This window comes from Neolamprologus brichardi, chromosome 17 (genome assembly GCF_056152115.1).
Source record: "Neolamprologus brichardi isolate AB-2024 chromosome 17, ASM5615211v1, whole genome shotgun sequence".
Lineage (NCBI taxonomy): Eukaryota > Metazoa > Chordata > Actinopteri > Cichliformes > Cichlidae > Neolamprologus > Neolamprologus brichardi.
This window is the reverse complement of record NC_142120.1, coordinates 2,995,576-3,015,249: the sequence shown is the minus strand read 5'-3', so window position 1 is coordinate 3,015,249 and position 19,674 is coordinate 2,995,576. Positions and strand designations below refer to the sequence as shown.

General features: G+C 39.0%; 2 protein-coding genes across 2 annotated transcripts; both read left to right on the top strand.

Annotated features, from left to right (window-relative positions):
- Nucleotides 1-7,495: 7,495 nt before the first annotated feature.
- LOC118454836 (cornifelin-like) lies at nt 7,496-8,394 on the top strand. Its single transcript, XM_087830455.1, has 3 exons — nt 7,496-7,573; nt 7,698-7,885; nt 8,164-8,394. Exons 1-3 carry the CDS (start codon nt 7,507-7,509, stop codon nt 8,392-8,394), a joined length of 486 nt encoding a protein of 161 aa, XP_087686581.1. The 5' UTR covers nt 7,496-7,506.
- A 4,129-nt stretch (nt 8,395-12,523) lies between these two features.
- Nucleotides 12,524-14,787, top strand: LOC148097844 (placenta-specific gene 8 protein-like). Its single transcript, XM_087830456.1, has 4 exons — nt 12,524-12,564; nt 14,088-14,193; nt 14,288-14,475; nt 14,554-14,787. Exons 2-4 carry the CDS (start codon nt 14,127-14,129, stop codon nt 14,785-14,787), a joined length of 489 nt encoding a protein of 162 aa, XP_087686582.1. The 5' UTR covers nt 12,524-12,564; nt 14,088-14,126.
- The last annotated feature ends 4,887 nt before the right edge of the window (nt 14,788-19,674 follow it).

The following is a 19,674-nucleotide window of genomic DNA, read 5'->3' as shown; positions in this document are numbered from 1 at the left end:
GAGATCTAGTCTCCATTTTTGTAACCTTATCCTACTTTTCTGAGAATTTCCTTCTCAAATGAGTGATTCAATTCTAAAAACTGCAAAGACTTTTACAAGAAAACTTCAGAAGGGAATGCAAATGGTACATTTGAACACCATGGATATACAGTCCACACTGACAAACTAACAATAACAAGGAACAATAGTTGAGATGTTAAGCTCTCCTGCCAACACATGCTAGCATTGTCTGCATATAAAACTTTAGTGGTTTGTTGTCTCCTGCTTCACAGCCAATAGCAGGAAAGGAATTACAAAATAAATTTCTTTGGTTAGTTTGTTTAGCTTCAAGATTATCAAATAAATTGGAGCCAGATGTATTCATATGCTTTATTTTGGAAATTAACTAACTTCACCGCTGTAGGAAACCTGTACATGTGTGAATTTCCAAACTATGAAAAGAGGCTCTTGAACAAATTGACCTGGCAAGAGCATCCTGATAATGAGTTTGATGAATCGCATTGACAACGAGCTTAAGACAAACATAGCTTCAGGGAGTGTTTGTGTGTGTGTCTGGAATGCACACACAGTCTTTGCAGACTATTAAGGATCAAACATCCTATCAATATGCAATCAATTATATTCCTCTAAGCATATATGGTTGTCATTTACGCTTAGAAATATATAATCCAACAATATAAACCTGACACCCTCCTCCAAGCTTGGGTGTGATGGTAGCCCTCTAGTGGATCACCACACTATCCTATAGCATAGCAGCATTAAAAGAAACGTGCCTCGCAAGCTGGAAAAACTGGTTTGATTAGAAGTTCATATTTTAGCACTCTTGCAACACCATTACAGCACTCTGGCTTGTAGTAATCCAGTAATTAAATACTTGTTTGTCTAAAAAGCATTTAGGTTACACAGCATACTTCATACAGCATACAGGCTATTCTTTATTGTGAATTTTAGAAAAACAAACCAAATTATATTCAATTTTTATTCTCTTCTAACTAGAGCAAGAGAGGGGTTTTTTTGGTTTTTCTGTCTGTTTAAAGGGAAATAAATCGAGGTGTCATCTGCATGTCAGTCTTCATTAAGGCATGTAAATCAGGAATATGGCACCATGCATAGAGCCCACAGAGGCTCATGATGACGAAGCATTGGAGGTTTTCTGTTTAACAAGTACGATCTAAAGCAGTCTAAACCGGTTTCTCTGAGGCTAAGCGCTTTGCAAAGCGAGGTAATGGAAGTAGTAAGTGATTCTGACAAACACTATAAGGTTAATTCAAGCAGAACAAAGACTGAACCATCTTTAGCAGTTAATAATAGATCAGTATGAAATGCTGAACTAGTCCCACTAGCATTTAATGACCAACAGACCCAAAAATGTGACATCAAGAATGTCCTGTAATTGCTGCAAATTTTAGTCATCTATAAAACATTTAAATCATAGTTCTCTTGTGTCAGAAGGCTTTCTTATTTTCTTGAAGGAAAATAGTGATTGAGATTTTTCACAGGCTTTAACAGATTCAGAGAGACACAGTAGTTTGTGTGTTTTTTGTAAAGCCGTGTGACATAAAAACGCTAAGTTAAGGTTACACCGAATTTAAACCTTACATTCAGTATTAGCCTCAACGGATCAGGCAGGCGGATCAGACACTTTTAAGGTCCAACTAACTTCCTCAGAGCATATTAAAGGCTGGTGTCAGATTTAATTTTTGACAAACTAGGACCTATTTTATACACTTTGAGGACTTTGTCTACCTGTCACCTACAGCAAGTTTTTCCATATAACCAGATAACTTAACATGCATGTCAGCTGAGTGTGGGAGGAAGCTGAAGTATTCAGAGGAAACCCACGGCACAGGGAGAACAGGAAACTCTACTTTCAAAGGCCCCAGTCAGGGCTTGAACCAACCTCCTTTGATCGGGGATCTATAGATTCCTGACCCTGAAAATAACATGCTGGGGAAGCTGACTTAAGCTAAAGCTATACTTTTAATTATCAACTAAGTTCTTTTTTATTTTGTGGGCTGTATAATGTAGTTTTTTGAACTTGTACTTGACAAGTGAAAGGTTGCTGGTCTGATTCTAGGCGGCGACACAAATTCTATTTTTGGACTTCAGAAGAGCATCCAGCATAAACTCTGCCAAATAAAACATGCACAGCTACCAGCTCTGGTGAACCCTTGGGGCAAGAGTCCACCTGAAAGTAACTACAGTACTCTCTCGAATATAGCAGAGGCTACATTCCTTGACCCTGACAGGTGAAAATCCATGAACAAGAAATCACATGTTTATCTTATTATTTTAATATGGTGATAAAATGGATGTAGATATAAATAACTGTTGTTGGAACCACTTCAGGAACCAAGGATGGGTGAACAAAGTTGTCTTGGTCTAGAAAACCTGCTGTCATTCTCCATGTCCCACTGTTAGCTAGATTGCATTCCTTTCCAGCATTGTGCCACCGAGTCTGTGTAGTGGACTTTTTAATTAGGGCTGGTATTGTCACAGATTTCTACAACTCGTTCAATTCTGATTCACAAGGTCCTGATTTGATTCGATTCAATTTGATTTTGAGGCAGTAAGAAATATTATAATTGTGATCATTTATCTTGGATATATACTGTCGAAAGAACCCTCTAAAACTTGTAAATTAAATATATTTCCAAATTAGGAACAGATTTTTAAAAAGCAGTTACAATATTTCACTTTTTATTTAACGTGTTAAGCCCCAGGGTTTTTCTGTCAGGGCTGCAACGGCAGACATGTGGAATAATGAGAGAAAGGACCCAAGTGCAGGCACCAAATTTACTGAGAGTGAGCGTTTATCTACAGTTGGTGACATACAAACAAAGATGGGAAATGACTGATGTGGAACTAACAGAACCTAAACTGGGAAAACTAAAACCTAAGTGAGCCTGAAACTAGAAACCTGAAAACCCCAAAACACGAGGAGACAGAGAGCAGGGGTAACAAGGGCATGACAGGCAAACGGACCAACAAGAAACAAAGGAGAACACGTGCTATATATATACACTCAGAGAAGGAAACAAGGAGATGGCAGAAAGGCAGGAAACACAACTGACACTAATCAGATGAGACAAGACTGGGAGGAAGCAAAAGAGAGTAGACACTGAGCAGACAGAGAACTCTGCTAGCATAATGGACAGGTTTTTGACACAAACGAAAAGCAGAAGATGAAGCATCACCAAATATGCTTACAAACCCACTTCCTTCCAAACCAAAGAGCAGAAAATATGATGAAGCATATCTTGCGCTTGGCTTCACCTGCACAACGGTGGGTAATGAGGAGAGGCCGCAGTGTGTTGTCTGTCTTAAAGTGCTAGCTTGAGACAGTTTAAAGCCCAACAAGCTAAGATGCCACTTAGAGACAAAACATCCAGAGTACAAAGACAAATCAGTGGACGTTTTCAGACAAAAACTTCTAAATTGTTGTGGTCAACAGTGTCTCTTTACTAAAGCTGCATCTGTTTGGGCAAATGCTCTCCTCAGCTCCTATAAAGTTGCCTACCGAGTAGCTCAGTGTAAAAAGCCGCACACGATTGCAGAGGAATTAATACTTCCCTGTGCTGTGGATATGGTTTCAACTATGACTGACGACGCAGCAGCCAGCAAACAGGGTATTACGGGATATTCCTCGTCCAATAATACCAAGAAAAGGGAGTGAGAGAAAAAAAAAACCCACTGAGACTCTTCTTCAAAACCTGCTAAAAAAAATTAAGAAAAAAACAGCAGAAAAATCAAATCTACAACCAACATATGAAAAGAAGCAGTAAATAATAATAAATAATACATGTATGTGGTATTGTTAGTACTGTGTGCTGTTCATTAACATCTAGAGGCAGTAGCCAACCGAGACAGCGTGAGTCTGAGTACCTGCTTGTACAGCTGTGTGGGTGTGCGTGCTTGTATTGAAAGGTTAAAACACAATGGCCATGAAGGACATTGTTTAATGTACTTTGAGTTTCATTTTTCCGTTTCCAGAGTTTCAAGCTTTGCAGTGTTATTTGTGTTGACCCAACTGAAAGAAACTCAGTCCAAAGAGCATCCGTTCAGTCATTAAGAGGTGCACAGAGGGTGTCCCGCACGGGCAGGTAAGACCTTCCAGTTTTCTACAAGTCCGTTCACATAAACTTAGTGATTAGTACTTTGTCGTTTGTACCTGATACTAGAGGCAGTTTGCAAAGAGAAAGCTTTGACTTTATAATTTATTGGATTACATGGGTGTACACCCAGTGTGTTTTGTTTGTCAGCCCTCTTTGGAGAAGCAGAGGCCATCGTGAGGGTGTGACTGTAAAACGTTAAGGTTTATTTAAATGAAACAAAAAGAGACTCAAATGTATTTAACAGTATAGAAGTACAATACGAGGACAGAAAGGAAATATGGGCCAGATCAGACAGTTTCTAGATTCGTAGGAGCCATGGGTGTCTGACAACAGAGGACCTTTACACAGTAGGTGTAGAAAACAAAATTGCATTTATTAACAATTATTAAAGTTTAGCAGTTTGTGCACATTCAACAAAAGTAGAACACGCTTCTTGAAAACAAAATAAGACCCAAGCTTGTATTGTCTTTTGTGTCCTTTGTTTAAGTCAATTTCAGTCCGTCAATGTTCAATAGTCACTCCAGTTGGGTTACAATCTACCAGTTCATCTGTCTAATTGGACTGGGGCTCGCCATCCAGTACTGGAAAAGGGATCCTCGATTCTTCTAAGGTCCTCAAAACCAATCTATTCAAAATAAGCAAAGGAAAAGAAAACCTGGTGACCAGGTCAGAACACAGTAGTTCAACATTTAAGCGATAAGGTCTATAACTTATTATTACTACTAACTGCTTTTAGTGGTTCTAAATTTCTTTCAAATTATTCTATGTTGTACAGCAAGTTTATTCTAATTTCCAAAGGAAAAAAGTGCATAGGAAACACACATTTAGAACAAAATAGCTCAGCAGTGCATTAGAAATACACATTGGCTTAAGATTTATAAAGTTCCAGCTAAGTAAAGTGTGTGTGAAGGCACTTAATTTCACACTGCTAATACTTAGTGTGCAGAACCATAACTAGGACCATGAGAAAAGTGAACATGTACTAACATAACAACTTTGCAAAAAACCACACATTTTACATCAATACCATGGTAATATGAAAATGTAACAGACTCGGTGCTAATTGACCCTGTGCACGAGAAAATGCTAACTTCCTGGTTTGAGACCGGATGTGGGGTTGTACATTTCCGGTAGCTTTACTTTGCTGCCAATCGCTACTGCAAAGATATACTCCAAAGTCATGTCCAAAACTCGAAAACGGAAAGATCGCGTTAAGTTACAAAGAGCAGAAGGTGGGAACACTCATCACTGTCGTGTCATAAAAAAATCTAATGATCAATTTTGACGTTTAAAGAGTTTAGATCGATCAGTTGTTTACATCACTCAACACAAGCAGAACTGCAGCAGAAGACACATCGTCCACATTCAGAAGCACATCTCTGTATAGTGACTGGTCTTGTGATTTAAACAGGAAAATGTTCAGCATTCAAACTACAGGTGAAGAATAGTCAAACCAGATGTTTCCCCGTTATGTCAGATCAGCTAGTCAAGTACACACCTACACAGCATGTTAACGAACCGTGAAAAAAGCCACACAAAAAATTAATGATTGCTGGTAAGGTTTTCTATACATTAGTATTTACGAAGGGTATGTTGTGACTTACCTTCCAAATTACAGCGGTCCCTCGCTATAACGCGGTTCACCTTTCACCTCGCTGTTTCGCAGATTTTTTAGTGCAAGTTTGCATGCTTATTTTTTTACGTCACATTGTGTCCTGCGTCCTGATCGCTGCAGACGATCTCCTCCGTGCCGTCTCTCCTGTACAGTACAGAATCGCTGCATCGATGCTAGCAGTGTGACTCTGAAGAGCAGTACTGTATGTCCACGATGTCCACGAAACGTTTTGCACCGTCAAAAAATAAAATTGGCTACTTGATTTCACCTATCGCTGGTTATTTTTAGAACATAACACCCGCGATAAACGAGGGACAGCTGAGAAATATGACATTTGAATCCCTTTTCTCTTTTGCCCTGAGGCGCGGGGGGAAAATATCGACAAGTCGATGAACATCATTTACAGATATATTGGGTAAATGCCCGAGACATCTATAGAAATGTAAATCGCCGCTTGATTCATTCATTTGCTTAACTTGTTTTGGACGTAAACAGGGCTTGAATAGGACACCGGAAACAAAGCTCCCCACAGGAGTTTCCGCACCGGAAGTAGCATATGCTAACGTGCACATTCTTTGGCCTCGGAAAGGGCACTTTCATTGCAAAATGGCTAGCGGAAATTAGCATCGGAGCTAACGGCAAGTAGTATGCTATGCTAGCGCACGTGCACTGACTGCGGCTTACCTTGTGAAGTAGCAAATGCTATGCAGGGCTTCACAGTGCTCGCGTGGGCTCACGGCCTTCGGAATTCACTCTCACCGAGTGTTTTCGCCGTAAAGGCTTTTACATCCAGTTAGCTTCTTCACAACACGAGTGACTGATCTCTCTCTGCCTGTATCTCCTTCTTAGCTGACGGGTACACGAAGGCGCACACACACAGGTGTGTGAGGAGCCACACAGGGGGAGGGTCAGACCAGTCAACTATTGGTTGCTCAGTGTATCTGACAAAAAGTCCTGCCTCCACAACATTTATCCACATATTAATTAAACTTCTGTTTACATGCTTTTTATGAGTATTTATTATATTTAATTGCTTTTTACCAATGTTTATTCCCATTGTGAAATGAGTATATTAAAATTGTAAAATAGTATCAATATTTATGCTTTTATTCCCGTTTTTACACTGTGTTACAGACAGTTATTAAACTGTCTGAACTGTAAGCGTAATAGACTTTCACTTCCAAACCAGTCTACATATCCTGTTCAGGACAGAGTTGTTTACCCATGCATTACTGTACTCGCGTTTCAAATTACACAAGCCATCTTTTTGAGATTTCTCAACCATGTAATTGCTGTTTGTTTTAAAGTCACTTGGATGTTTATAGAAAACTTGTTTTTCCAACATTCCCAAATGCTTGTTCATGGTGGATGTTTGGGTGTTTCTCTCTGTAATGCTGTAGTATATTTACCTTTTTGCATAAAATGTCTTGCAAATTATTGATATATTAATAAAGCTTAGTTAGAGAATTAAAAAATGACCACAATATCCTTAAGACAGACTTTGGTTTCTTCAGTATAGTGTTTGACCGTGAAAATAATCCATTTTTCATTAATCTGAAGGAAAATGCTCTAATAATGATAAAAGTGATCTTTTCAAACAAAAGAGATCGACGGCATATAGTTTTTTGCTGTAGTTTGATAGAAAGTGCTCCAAAATTTTAACTTTCATTTAATTTGTACATATAATTTTCATTTTATTTTGTTTTATTTTGTTTTTCTGCTTCTCGACATTCACAGAGTGATCCTTCAGTGTCTGTGGGTGAAGTTCAACATACAATGACAGAAAAACCCTTGACAGACTGGGACAGTGGTCTCCTTGACTGCTTTGAGGATACAAATACTTGTAAGAAGCCAGTTAAATTTGTCTCATAAATTGCATTTGTGTTTTCAGGACTACAGGTTTTTTTCTCATTTGTATAGTCTTCATCTTTTGAGACTTCTTGCAACTTTGTTGATGTGTTTTTCAGGCTGCTATGGATTCTGGTGCTGTCCCTGTCTCGCCTGCACTGTTTCAGGAAGATTTGGAGAGAACAACTGTCTCCCTTTATGTGATATATGCGGCTCTGGTGTATTAGCAGTCTTTGGGATACCTGTTTGTGTTCCTCCTGCAGTTTTGTCTATAAGAGCTGCCATGCGAAACAGATATGGCATCAAGGTATGAACCGTGAGATGATGACACTGAACTCAAAGCTGGACTTTAGTGGGAATTACAAGTCTCACTCACTGAATCAAAAACATCCATATTTGATTTCAACTATGCCTAAATGTTTTTTGTCAAACATTCACACACATACTCAGTATCTGCTGCAAGGATATTGTGACATGCAGACCAGAAGAGCCAGGGATTGATCTACCAAACCTCTGGTTGGTAGATGACCTGCTCTTCCACCTGAATTACACCACATCTGTAATGCTTGTACTCTCTTTCTGCAGGGCTCTCTCTGTAAGGACATTGCAATTTCCTGTTTCTGCGAATGGTGCTCCTGGTGTCAGATGCATCGCGAGTTAAAGCATCGCAAGAACACACCAACTGTCATCAACTTACACAATAACACTGTCATCAACATGCAGCCTATTCCAACTGTCCAGCCAGGAGGGACGATGATGCCTGCGCAACCAGTTGCAACTGGTTTCATGACTCAACCAGGAGTTGTCATTCACTAAAAGTGAAACTGAGAAATCTGATAATGCAGAATGTCACAGTGTATTCTGACATATTTATCAGTGAAAGAGTGTAATATAATCATTTTGAATTTTTATGATTTCCTAGTTATCAAGAAAATTATCTGTGTTAAGAGTTAACATAAATGAAGGGAATGATGATTCACCCATGCGAATCTTAGTTGCAAGTGCAGAAATGTAAGGATTATATAAGTAATAATATAATAATAACAATATTTAATAATATTTTACTGACTCAATAAAAACATTCAATCTACAATCTGGACCCCATTTTTGTAGTCTTATCCTACTTTTTGAGAGTTTACTGAATGAGTGTTTCAACTGTAAAACTGCAAAAATCCACCATGAAGCATTTGTTTCAGACTTTACACTGATGCTTTGTGTCATGCAGTATGTTTGTCTGGTGTTTTCAATATAAAGAGCCATTTATTATAACTATGATGCTGGGTATGCCTCCTTGACAAAGGGAGAAAGAAAATGTTAGCATACAAGGAAAGACTCAGAAAAGTGTAACAAGGCCCAGAGGCCGATGCAGGAGATGAACAAACTCGAACAGTGATCACAATCACGGTCAACTTAGCCATAATGACACAGGGTTTCCAAATGGGGGTTCACTGAGTTGTAAGGCTGCAAAACACAGGAGAAGCTGGATCAGTGAGAGAGACGAACTGAGCGCCTGAAAGAAGGAGACTGAATGAGGTGTGCGCTGTTTTAAACTTCAGGGTGGGCAGGAGGCCGAGTGAGCGGCAGATGTGGAAGATCTAACTTCTACTGCTGCACCATCGAGAGCGTCCTGACGGCAAACATCTGCACCTGGTTTGGGAACTGCACCAAGCAGGAGAGACGAGATCTGCAAAGAGTGGTGCGCTCAGCCGAACGCATCATTCAATCAGAGCTCCCTGACCTGCTGTCCATCTACACCAAGCGGTGCGAGTCCAAAGCTAGGAAGATTATGATGGACCTCTCCCATCCCAACAATGGACTCTTCTCATTGTTGAGGTCTGGGAAGCGCTTCCACTCCCTTAAGGCCAAAACAGAGAGGATGAGGAGGAGCTTCTTCCCCCAGGCTATTCGGGCCCTGAACCAGGTGTAGGACTGGACTCTCCCACACACATCACATCACCACACGCACCACCACACTCTTCCTATAATTCCTATAATTTATAATCTTGATAATCTCTTTCTGCTATTTGCACTTTTTTTTTTTACTGTAAATTCCTAAGTTAATTTGTAAATTTTGTAGTAAATTGTAAATACTGTAAAACTTTTTTCTGTCATTTAATGGTCGGGCATTGTACAGCTACAAGCATTTCACCCCCATGTCATACTGTATGGTTGTGTGTGTGACAAATAAAATTTGAATTTGAATTCTGAAGGTGAAGGTGAAGCGGTGAAACAGGGTGAAGGTGGATGAGAACCCGACACAAGACTGCCAACTGTCCCAATTTCCTTTATTGATCCTGAAGGTTGACCCCAAAGTTTTATTGAATTGAATTGAAAATTGAAACTATGCAAGCTGTAGGCTGAAGGAAACGAAGTAAGTACACAGCTGAACAACGAGAGAATCATAAGGAACTGAGGACCAAGTTATCACCATGAGTAGCAACAGACTGGCAAAGGAAAAACAGTCTCCTGCTTGACAGCCAACAGCAGGAAAGGGTTTTAAAAATTAACTTCTTTGGTTAGTTTAACTGTTTAGCTGCGAGATCATCAGATAAAGAGGACCCAGATGTATTCAGTTAATTTCAAAAATAAATTATATAACTTTATCTCTGTAGGAAACCTGTGACTTTTGTCAACATCAAAGAGAAAGTTAGTAAGAAAGTAAGAAAAGCTGGTTTAGTCCAACAGGCATTTAATGACTAACAGACCAAAAATGTGACATCAAGAATGTACATCCTGTATTTGCTTCCGTGTGACACAAATGTTAAGTTACGATTAAGCAGAAATGAAACTGAACATTCAGCATTAGCCTTAACAGATCAGGCAGAATTGCAGAATCTCTGCTTTTTATTACATAAGCACACTTTTACTGTCCAATGAACTTCCTCAGAACATATTAAAAGCTGGGGTCAAATTTAATTTTTGATAAACTTGGACTTATTTTGTATTCTTTGAGGACTTTGTCTACCTGCCACCTACAGCAAGTTTTTCCACTTAGCCAGATAACCTGACATGCATGTCAGATGAGTGTGGGAGGACACAGGGAGACCAACCAAACTCTACTTTGAAAGACTCCAGTCAGGGCTTAAACCAAGATCCCTGATTATCCCAGGGGTTGCGTTCCGACACCCCTCGTGATCGGTGAGAATCCACCAAGTAGAAACCACATGTTTATTATATTATTTCTATATATTTTAAGCCATAAAAACCCTCCCCACACTCTTATAATGTGTCGTGAGGATACACTACATTTTGTAAATACTCTTTTTCTCTTCCAATTGCTACATAAACACACTTAAGGTTCAACCAACTTCATTAAAGGATGATAAAGGCTAAAACCAGATTTCATTGACGGTTTTGCATGGCCTCATTGGCATACACTGACATGCAGAGACACTCAGTTCAGTTCATTTTTATTTATATTGTGCCAAATCACAACAGTGGTCACCTCAAGGTGCTTTATATTATAAGGCAGAGATACTACAATAATACAGAGAAAACAAAGTGATGTTTTTTAAATAGTGGTTTAATCACTCCCAGCTTGAAGGCCCTTTGTACGTACCCCATTAACAGAGATAAATGATGGTAATTTGGAAGAATCATTACCTAATGGTAGGATGTCTTTAAGCGTTCTTTCAGGAATGGGGTATAACAGACATGCTGATGGAGCTGAGGAAACCATATTGTTCTTTCTTTGTGATTGTTTTATGCTTAAGTCAGTTTTGGTTGGTTTGTCGGTCTGTGAGCAGACACAGTTGCTATGGTGATGGGGTTTGGGGTCATAGCAGGAGGAGAGAAGCTGCAGGGAGGTGTGTAAGACTGCAACTCTTTCCTGGTTGCAACGCTGGATAGTCATGTGATTTCTAAAACAGAGATATTGCGCAAATGCAAGAAATCAAGCCTATGGACGGGATTTCTATTTACCCTCTGCTTGTTGGTAGGTAGATGACATTTTTGTCCCAAACCAGCACACTCATACTGCTGCATTTGTCTTAAAACCATACTTGTGTGCATATCTGAAAATGGATATAGTATAAGTTCAAATAAAATAATGAGGCTTTGAGAATCTAAATGTAATCCTTCAAATGTACTAGTTTACAGTGTTATCATTTTAGCTCAACAAGGAAGTGATATCTGGAAAAAACAGACAACAGACACCTACTCATAGTTTGGCACACTTCAAACACGCAAACATCGTTGCTATGTAGACAAAGGCTCTGTTCATTTTAAATATCAGATTCACCCAAACACTGCTTGAAAGTGAAGCTCTGCCCCACAAACTACTACAGTCTCTAAATGTAACAACAAAAGATACTTTGTTGACCACAGTTAAAAGAGAGAAAGATGGTAAGCACACTGATGTAAACTAAACCCTAACACCTCTACTAGGAACCAGCATAACCACAGGTCAACTTTCCCATCTCTGTTTTTCCAAGAAAACTCAGCAAAGTCTTCATAGCCACAGCTCTTGGCTCTCTTCCTCCATCACTTTCACTGTCCTGACTTTGTTGATCTATGACCACAAATAAGCACAATACTGTCTGTCTGTTTTTAACAAGCTGCTTTTAGTGATGATGACAGGCTTGATCTCGTAGCCTTCATCCTGAACCCAGAGTTCTCTCAGTGGCTTCAAAGTTTTACTAAAAGGCTACAATCCAGCAGTCAGTTACACATTTATTCAGTTATTCGTTCAGTCCCTTGCTCTTTTCACTCACATGTATTAGAATGTTGCTCTTTAAGTGTTATTTGTGTTAGTAGTAGCCAATGTTTACATCAAACCACTGGTTTTGTTAGTTCACTCTAAGTTATTTAACCTCTGTGCAGCCAATTTAAACTACTTGCTTGAATATTCAAATACATTCAGTACCAGTCATGCTCACATGTCCAATGGTTACACTGGGACTGTGTGTCATCACCTCCTTTGATAAAAAAAAGAACAGAGTGTGACTGAGTGCTGGAGAGGAGAGACATCAGAGTGCAGAATAAGAAGTGAGTGAAGAGTTTGTGTCATCTCTTTTTTTTTCTTTAGTGCTTGATGTTAATGATGCTGTCAGTTCAGTTATTTCATTTATCAGATTCTGATATTTCATTGGTTCAGTTTTCTTTATTATGGATGGAGGATGAATATACAATAGAAACTTAACCCTTTCATGCATGAATAGTGACAGTGTCAATCTGGATTTCTTTTCTTAAGTATTTTTATTCATCTTTAGACATGAAAAAACCCAAACATTTTTGATCTTCATTTTTATCATCATCAACGTAGTATACTTGCATTGACTTGAAGTGATTTATTCAAGTATGTAAAGTGAAATTTGTTTTAATTCATTCTGCATAAGTTAAAAACTTTAGGAAAACACATTGAAATCTTGTTGTTTGAACAAATACTTTGTTAATCAAGGCAAATACTGCTAGGCTTGCTTAATGAACCAATATGAGAGTTGATGATTTCATAGAGACAACGAACCAGTCCAGGCAACTAACCACTCACTAGATTGTATCATGTCAACAAGAACAAATTAAGTTGAATTTCATGCAAATGGTACATGATTTAAATACGTTCACGATAGAAACATGAAATTATTTAGTTCAAATTACAAGTTTGAATCTTGTACCAATGACCCAATATCATTTTTTGAGTGTACCATCAACAGCTGACCACTGTAGTGACACTTTGCCTGAAAGGGTAAAATAGAAACATAAAAATGTCATAAATTAGCCTTGCAATCAATCGGACTATGTCAAAGTAGCTATATATAACAATGTCCCGATTCACAAGTGATGTACCCTGAAAAAACCCCTCAAAACTTGTAACATGTTCCTAACTACGTAACTAAAGCCAAATGGGACCAGACGTCACCTGGCTTAATGAGGTCCATGTCCTGGTTCATAAACATGTCAGATTTTGGGATATTCTAGAGATATTCTTATTAATAATTAAATTAAATATAAAATAGAATTAAAAAAATTAAAAAAAAAAAAAAAAAAAAACATCAATACAAGATAAACATGAGTAAAAGAATTTTAAATGAATGATAAATATCTCAAACTGGGTCAAACACCAAGCAGAAGACGTGGATCTTTACACTGGATTTAAGAATTGGCGGTGAAGAGACCTCTCTAATGTGAAATGGTAACGAATTTCAAAACTTGGGACCCGCTACGGCAAAAGTCCGTCTGAGCCTCCGCTGTGTCCTTGACACATCCAGGAGTTAGTTGATGTGAGTGGAAAAGCAAGTGCAGCTCAGAGAGGGAAGGTCGGGGAAGACCATTTAAGCACTTTAACTGTGCAGCCAGTTAAAAGCTGTGATCCAACATTTTGCAGCAGCTGAAGACGACACAGGGCAAAATGGTAACACCAGTATATAAAGCTTTACAGTAATACAACCAAGTTGTAAAAAGGGCACGGATTACTGTTTCTTTAGCTTTCTGTCTCAGCTGAAAGAAGACAAAGCTGACTTTCATTGCAATTGATTTATTTGGGCTAACTCTACTTTATTCTACTTTTACAGAGTAATTATTTAATATCTGTGGCTGAACTTCAACACACAATGGCAGAAAAACCCTTGACAGACTGGGACAGTGGTCTCTTGGATTGCTTTGAGGACGCGAGTACTTGTAAGAAGAAGTTTAAGATCTTTTTCTTGTCATTTCTGGGGTCTTAGGCACTTCAGACATGTTAACACTTTGGTGATGTATTTTTGTTTTTCAGGCTGCTATGGTTTCTGGTGCGGACCCTGCCTCGCCAGCACCGTTGCAGGAAGGTTTGGAGAGAACAGCTGTCTCCCTTTGTGTGATACATGTTGCTCTGGTGGATTAACAGCCTGTGGGATACCTGTTTGTGTTCCTCCTGCAGTCTTATCTTTAAGGGCTGCCATGCGAAACAGATATGGCATCAAGGTATGAAGCAGTGACAGTGAGACAATGTCATGAAGCAGAAAAGGAGAAAGAAATAATGGTTGTACCGTCTCTCTGCAGGGCTCTCTCTGTAAGGATATTGCAATTTCCTATTGCTGCGCCACGTGCTCCTGGTGTCAGATGCATCGCGAGTTAAAGCATCGTAAGCGAGGCCCCACTGTGGTCAACACACAGAATAACAACATTGTGAACATGCAGCCTTTTCCAGTCATGCAGGTACCCATGATGAAGCCTGTACAACCAGTGCCAGCTGCTTATATGGCTCAACCAGGATTCGCTGTGGTCTCACAGTGACAGAAATCTGAGTTTGTGTTGATGTTTCTATCAGTGATACGAGACAAAGAAGTCCTTTTGAATTGAGAGTATAGTTAAATATTTCTATCAGCTTAGATGCATGAGTCGCCTTTTTAGATTAGTCACTGCACAGGTTCAGTAATAATACAGAGGATTGAATTTTAGTCTATTAATTTTTCTGCTAATGAGAAAAACATACTTGCATGTAGAGAGCTAAACGTGGTGTTAGATCTGCTCTGATGTTAAAACTGATGTAAAGTGTTTTTTCATCAATAAAAATATGAAATCCAAGACATTTATGATCATTTTGCAATCCTACTTTAGATTCACCAAACTCTGCTTCAGATCAGTTTACTGAGATTGATAAAGACCTGATGTGCTCTTCACAGCTTTCATGACACAATAAAGATCAAACAGGAGTCCTGCAGTGGCTTTTTTCATTTTATATTTCACTCCTCATTAATTTGTCTTTCTTAAAATGTGTCATAGTGTGTGCTGTGTGGCAGGAGGAAGGAGGAAGGACCCAAATGCAGGACTACCAGACAGAATAATTAAACTCAATTCAGTTTTATTTATATAGCGCCAAATCACAACAAAAGTCACCTCAAGGCGCTTCATAGGTACAGAGAAAAACCCAACAATCATATGACCCCCTATGAACAAGCACTTTGGCGACAGTGGGAAGGAAAAACTTCCTTTTAACAGGAAGAAACCTCCAACAGAACCAGGCTCAGGGAGGGGCGGGGCCATCTGCTGTGATTGGTTGGGGTGAGAGAAGGAACACAGGATAAAGACATGCTGTGGAAGAGAGACAGAGGTTAATAACAGATATGATTCAATGCAGAGAAATCTGTTAATACATAGAGAGTGAGAAAGGTGACTGGAAAGGAAAAACTCAATGCATCATGGGAATCCCCCGGCAGCCTACATCTATTGCAGCATAACTAAGGGAGGATTCAGGGTCACCTGGTCCAGCCCTAACTATATGCTTTAGCAAAAAGGAAAGTTTTAAGCCTAATCTTGAAATTACAGATAGTATCTGTCTCCTGAATCCAATCTGGAAGCTGGTTCCACAGAAGAGGGGCCTGAAAACTGAAGGCTCTGCCTCCCATTCTACTTTTAAATACTCTAGGAACAACAAGTAGGCCTGCAGAGCGGGAGCGAAGTGCTCTAATAGGGTGATATGGTACTACAAGGTCATTAAGATAAGATGGGGCCTGATTATTTAAGACCTTGTATGTGAGGAGCAGGATTTTGAATTCAATTCTGGATTTAACAGGAAGCCAATGAAGGGAAGCCAAAACAGGAGAAATATGCTCTCTTTCTAGTCCCTGTCAGGACTCTTGCTGCAGCATTTTGGATTAGCTGAAGGCTTTTCAGTGAGTTTTTTGGACATCCTGATAATAATGAATTACAGTCGTCCAGTCTGGAAGTAATAAATGCATGAACTAGTTTTTCAGCGTCACTCTGAGACAGGATATTTCTAACTTTAGAGATGTTGCACAAATGGAAGAACGCAGTCTTACATATTTGTTTAATATGTGCGTTGAAGGACATGTCTTGGTCAAAAATGACTCCAAGGTTCCTCACAGCGTTACTGGAGGCCAAGGTAATGCCATCCAGAGTAAGAATATGGTTAGAGACCATATTTCTAAGATTTTCAGCGCCGAGTACAATAACCTCAGTTTTATCTGAATTAAGAAGCAGAAAGTTAGCGGCCATCCAGGTCTTTATGTCTTTAAGACATTCCTGCAGTTTAACTAATTGGTGTGTGTTATCTGGCTTCATAGATAGAGTTGGGTGTCATCTGCATAGCAGTGAAAATGTATGCTGTGTCTTCTAATGATGCTGCCTAAGGGAAGCATGTATAGTGTAAACAGAATTGGTCCTAGCACTGAACCCTGTGGAACTCCATAATTAACTTCAGTGTGTGAAGAGGACTCTCCATTTACATGTACAAATTGTAAATTTGTACACACACACACACACACACACACACACACACACACATATATGTAAAGGCTTTACAACCAAGTTAACATTGAAATTACAGACGTCACTAATGTCACACAACTTTGCCGACATGTGGCCAACAGTAATGTTTTACTGGTCTTCGTTATTAAACATTCGCACATAAATAAGTGACGTCATATTCAGTACTTACTTTTGACAGTTCACTCTTCGGCCGCTCCCTTCTGCCGTATTTTGCGGCAAAATTATCCACACCTACTGCCGCGCTATGAATTGTGGGATATATGGGACCACGAAGCGTGCACCGGACCACACTTAATATTTGGGGAAATCTACGGCACATTTGGAGTATGCATTTGAAGTACACTTCACACTTAAAACGCGTACTTCAAGCGTGCAGACCCTGAATTGGGACACAGCCACAGAGAAACACAGGGAGATTACACACAGGTGGTGGACACAGCTGGGAGTAATTAACGAGACGAGACAAGGGAGGTAAAACTGAACACACTCACATGAGATGCAGACCTTCACAATAAAACAGGAAACAAGAAAACACTACACAAAGACGCAGACTCGACACTGAGAGACAGAATATAACACATGGAACCTGAACTAAAGTAAACGTGAGACACAACCGAAGAACAATTCCTTAAACATGAATAAACAGAAACATAGAATTCAAATAATTAACCAACAAATCACAAAGGTAACAAACGATTATTCAAGAATAAACCAAAACATAATAAACACAGAATGCTGGGTCGAACCGTGACAGAGGTCTAGCAGGACAAGCACAGAGATGAGTCCACTGTCAGAGGCCATAAGAAGATCATTTGTAACCTTCACTAAAGCTGTTTCTGTGCTGTGATAAGCTCTGAAACCTGACTGAAACTCTTCAAATAAACCATTCCTCTGCAGATGCAGATGTTAACTCGAAGCCCAGCTTTATTTGCTGGGAAAACTCACGATAACTCAAACTAGAAACTCAAAGCTCTAAGGGGAAAACTGGGAACAGGGAACTAAGATGTTACCATAAGCACAGAGGCAAAAACACAGCATGCTGAGGGTACGACGCAGACACTAACAGATCAAAATAAAACAGGAAACAACACGCACAGAACCAAGCACATGGAGACTAAATGAAGAGAATAAGAAAACAGAAATAAATGTTTACTAGAGACAACACACCAGGAACACAGGGGAAGCACAGAAACAGAACATGGAGCACAGAGACAACAGTAACTAACAGTGACAGGAGGTGAACAACAGACTCAAACACAGGCGGAGGTGACGCGACTAAGATCACTGAGAGCTAAAGAAACCCAACAACATGAACAACAATAATCAAAGAACATAATTACAAAGACTGAAACACAAATACTGGGTCTTTGTGACAAAATGTCTTTTATAAATAGCAACACAGAATCCAAATGGAGTAAATTAAAAACTCAAATGTACATGTCAGCAAACCAACAATTAATACACAAAAGCGAAACGTCTTTGCTGCCTTTTGTTCTTTTAATCCTAGCATATGAACACAAATATCCTCGCCCATGTTGTTGATTTGTTTTTCTGTCTGTTTAATGAATCATCTTTTTCCTGACTTCTCAATAATTCACCTACTTAAATGTTTCCTTTTTTACAGATAGAATTAAAGAACAAATGTTTATGTTACTAAATCTCCTGCTTTATTCTCATTTACAGTGATGTTTGTTCTTTATGATGCTCGAGTGTCAGAAACTAAGCTGGCTGCTTAGGATTTAAGAAGATTTTGTGTCGAGGAATTGAAGATCTGCTTTTCCTTACAGACCATGTTTTTTCTGTCCTGATAAAAACTGCTTCCAGTATGAGGTCTTTTATTTTATTTTAATTAATCTAGTAGTTTCTGCCATTGCAAAAACAAATCTGAAAAGATTCAGTGATTACACAGCACAGAGGAAGGACAGTAAAGAAGGTCTATAAAGAACACCGAAACAATGATACAAATACAAACAATGAGATTCTTAAACAGCTGATAACTCTGTGGGTTTACATTAAATCTGGGATAAGGAAGGAGGGCATATAGGAGTACAGCTCACCGCAGACAAACAGCCAACAAGGTGAAACATGATACCACATTAAAATATCAGGAGTTCTTTGTTTTGACTTGCCTAACAAGTAAAACCAGGAAAAGAATTACAAGTAAACTTCTTGGGTAATCTGACTATTTTTAGACTGGAGTCAGAAACAGATCTGCTTTCTCATAAAACAAGGAGAGAGAAGAATGAGAAACGTTCACTGCTTTGTCATTTTTTCAAAGCAGTTTTGTCACACAGTGCCTCCCTGTGGTCACAACTGACAATTACATGACACAAACTCTAAATGTGACTAGTGTCACTGCAACGTGGTGTACTGCGACTGGATAAATTAAAATGTGAGTTCAAGCATTACAAGAAAAAACGTCTTCAGTATCGAGAGTAACCCAGTTAGCATGTGGCCTTTCTCAGCTGTGTAGTCAGTTGTTTTTGGTTTTATTCCTGTTCTGATAAGAAAAAGTTTAAAAATGTTGAACTGAATCGATAAAGAGTTCAGGCCCCATTTTCAGTTTTATCCTGCATCCTCTGAGAAGCTTTTGTGTTGTTGCTGTTTGTTTTGTTTTATTTAAACCACTGTTTCAAGTCGAGTCCAACAGCTCTAAAACTGAAAACTAACAACAAGGAACAATAACCTGTTGTCACGTCATGAAATTAGGAATTGAATATTTGCGTCACTTAAATGACAAAGAAACAATGACCAGCAGCAGGTCTATGCTTAGTTAAGTCGTCTGACTCTTTTAATAGCTTAAAGACTGAATAAAAGAAAGCGGTTTTAAGGTTTAACTATTACCTATCATTTCCTCAATGGTAAATCAATTTGACCGCTTGTGAACTTCAT

Excerpts from the sequence above, each read along its gene's own strand:
- LOC118454836 (XM_087830455.1), top strand. The coding sequence starts at position 7,507 with ATGACAGAAAAACCCTTGACAGACTGGGACAGTGGTCTCCTTGACTGC. Across the intron at positions 7,574-7,697 it reads CTTTGAGGATACAAATACTT|GCTGCTATGGATTCTGGTGC; the intron begins GTAAGAAGCCAG and ends TGTGTTTTTCAG. Across the intron at positions 7,886-8,163 it reads GAAACAGATATGGCATCAAG|GGCTCTCTCTGTAAGGACAT; the intron begins GTATGAACCGTG and ends CTCTTTCTGCAG.
- LOC148097844 (XM_087830456.1), top strand. The coding sequence starts at position 14,127 with ATGGCAGAAAAACCCTTGACAGACTGGGACAGTGGTCTCTTGGATTGC. Across the intron at positions 14,194-14,287 it reads CTTTGAGGACGCGAGTACTT|GCTGCTATGGTTTCTGGTGC; the intron begins GTAAGAAGAAGT and ends TTTGTTTTTCAG. Across the intron at positions 14,476-14,553 it reads GAAACAGATATGGCATCAAG|GGCTCTCTCTGTAAGGATAT; the intron begins GTATGAAGCAGT and ends GTCTCTCTGCAG.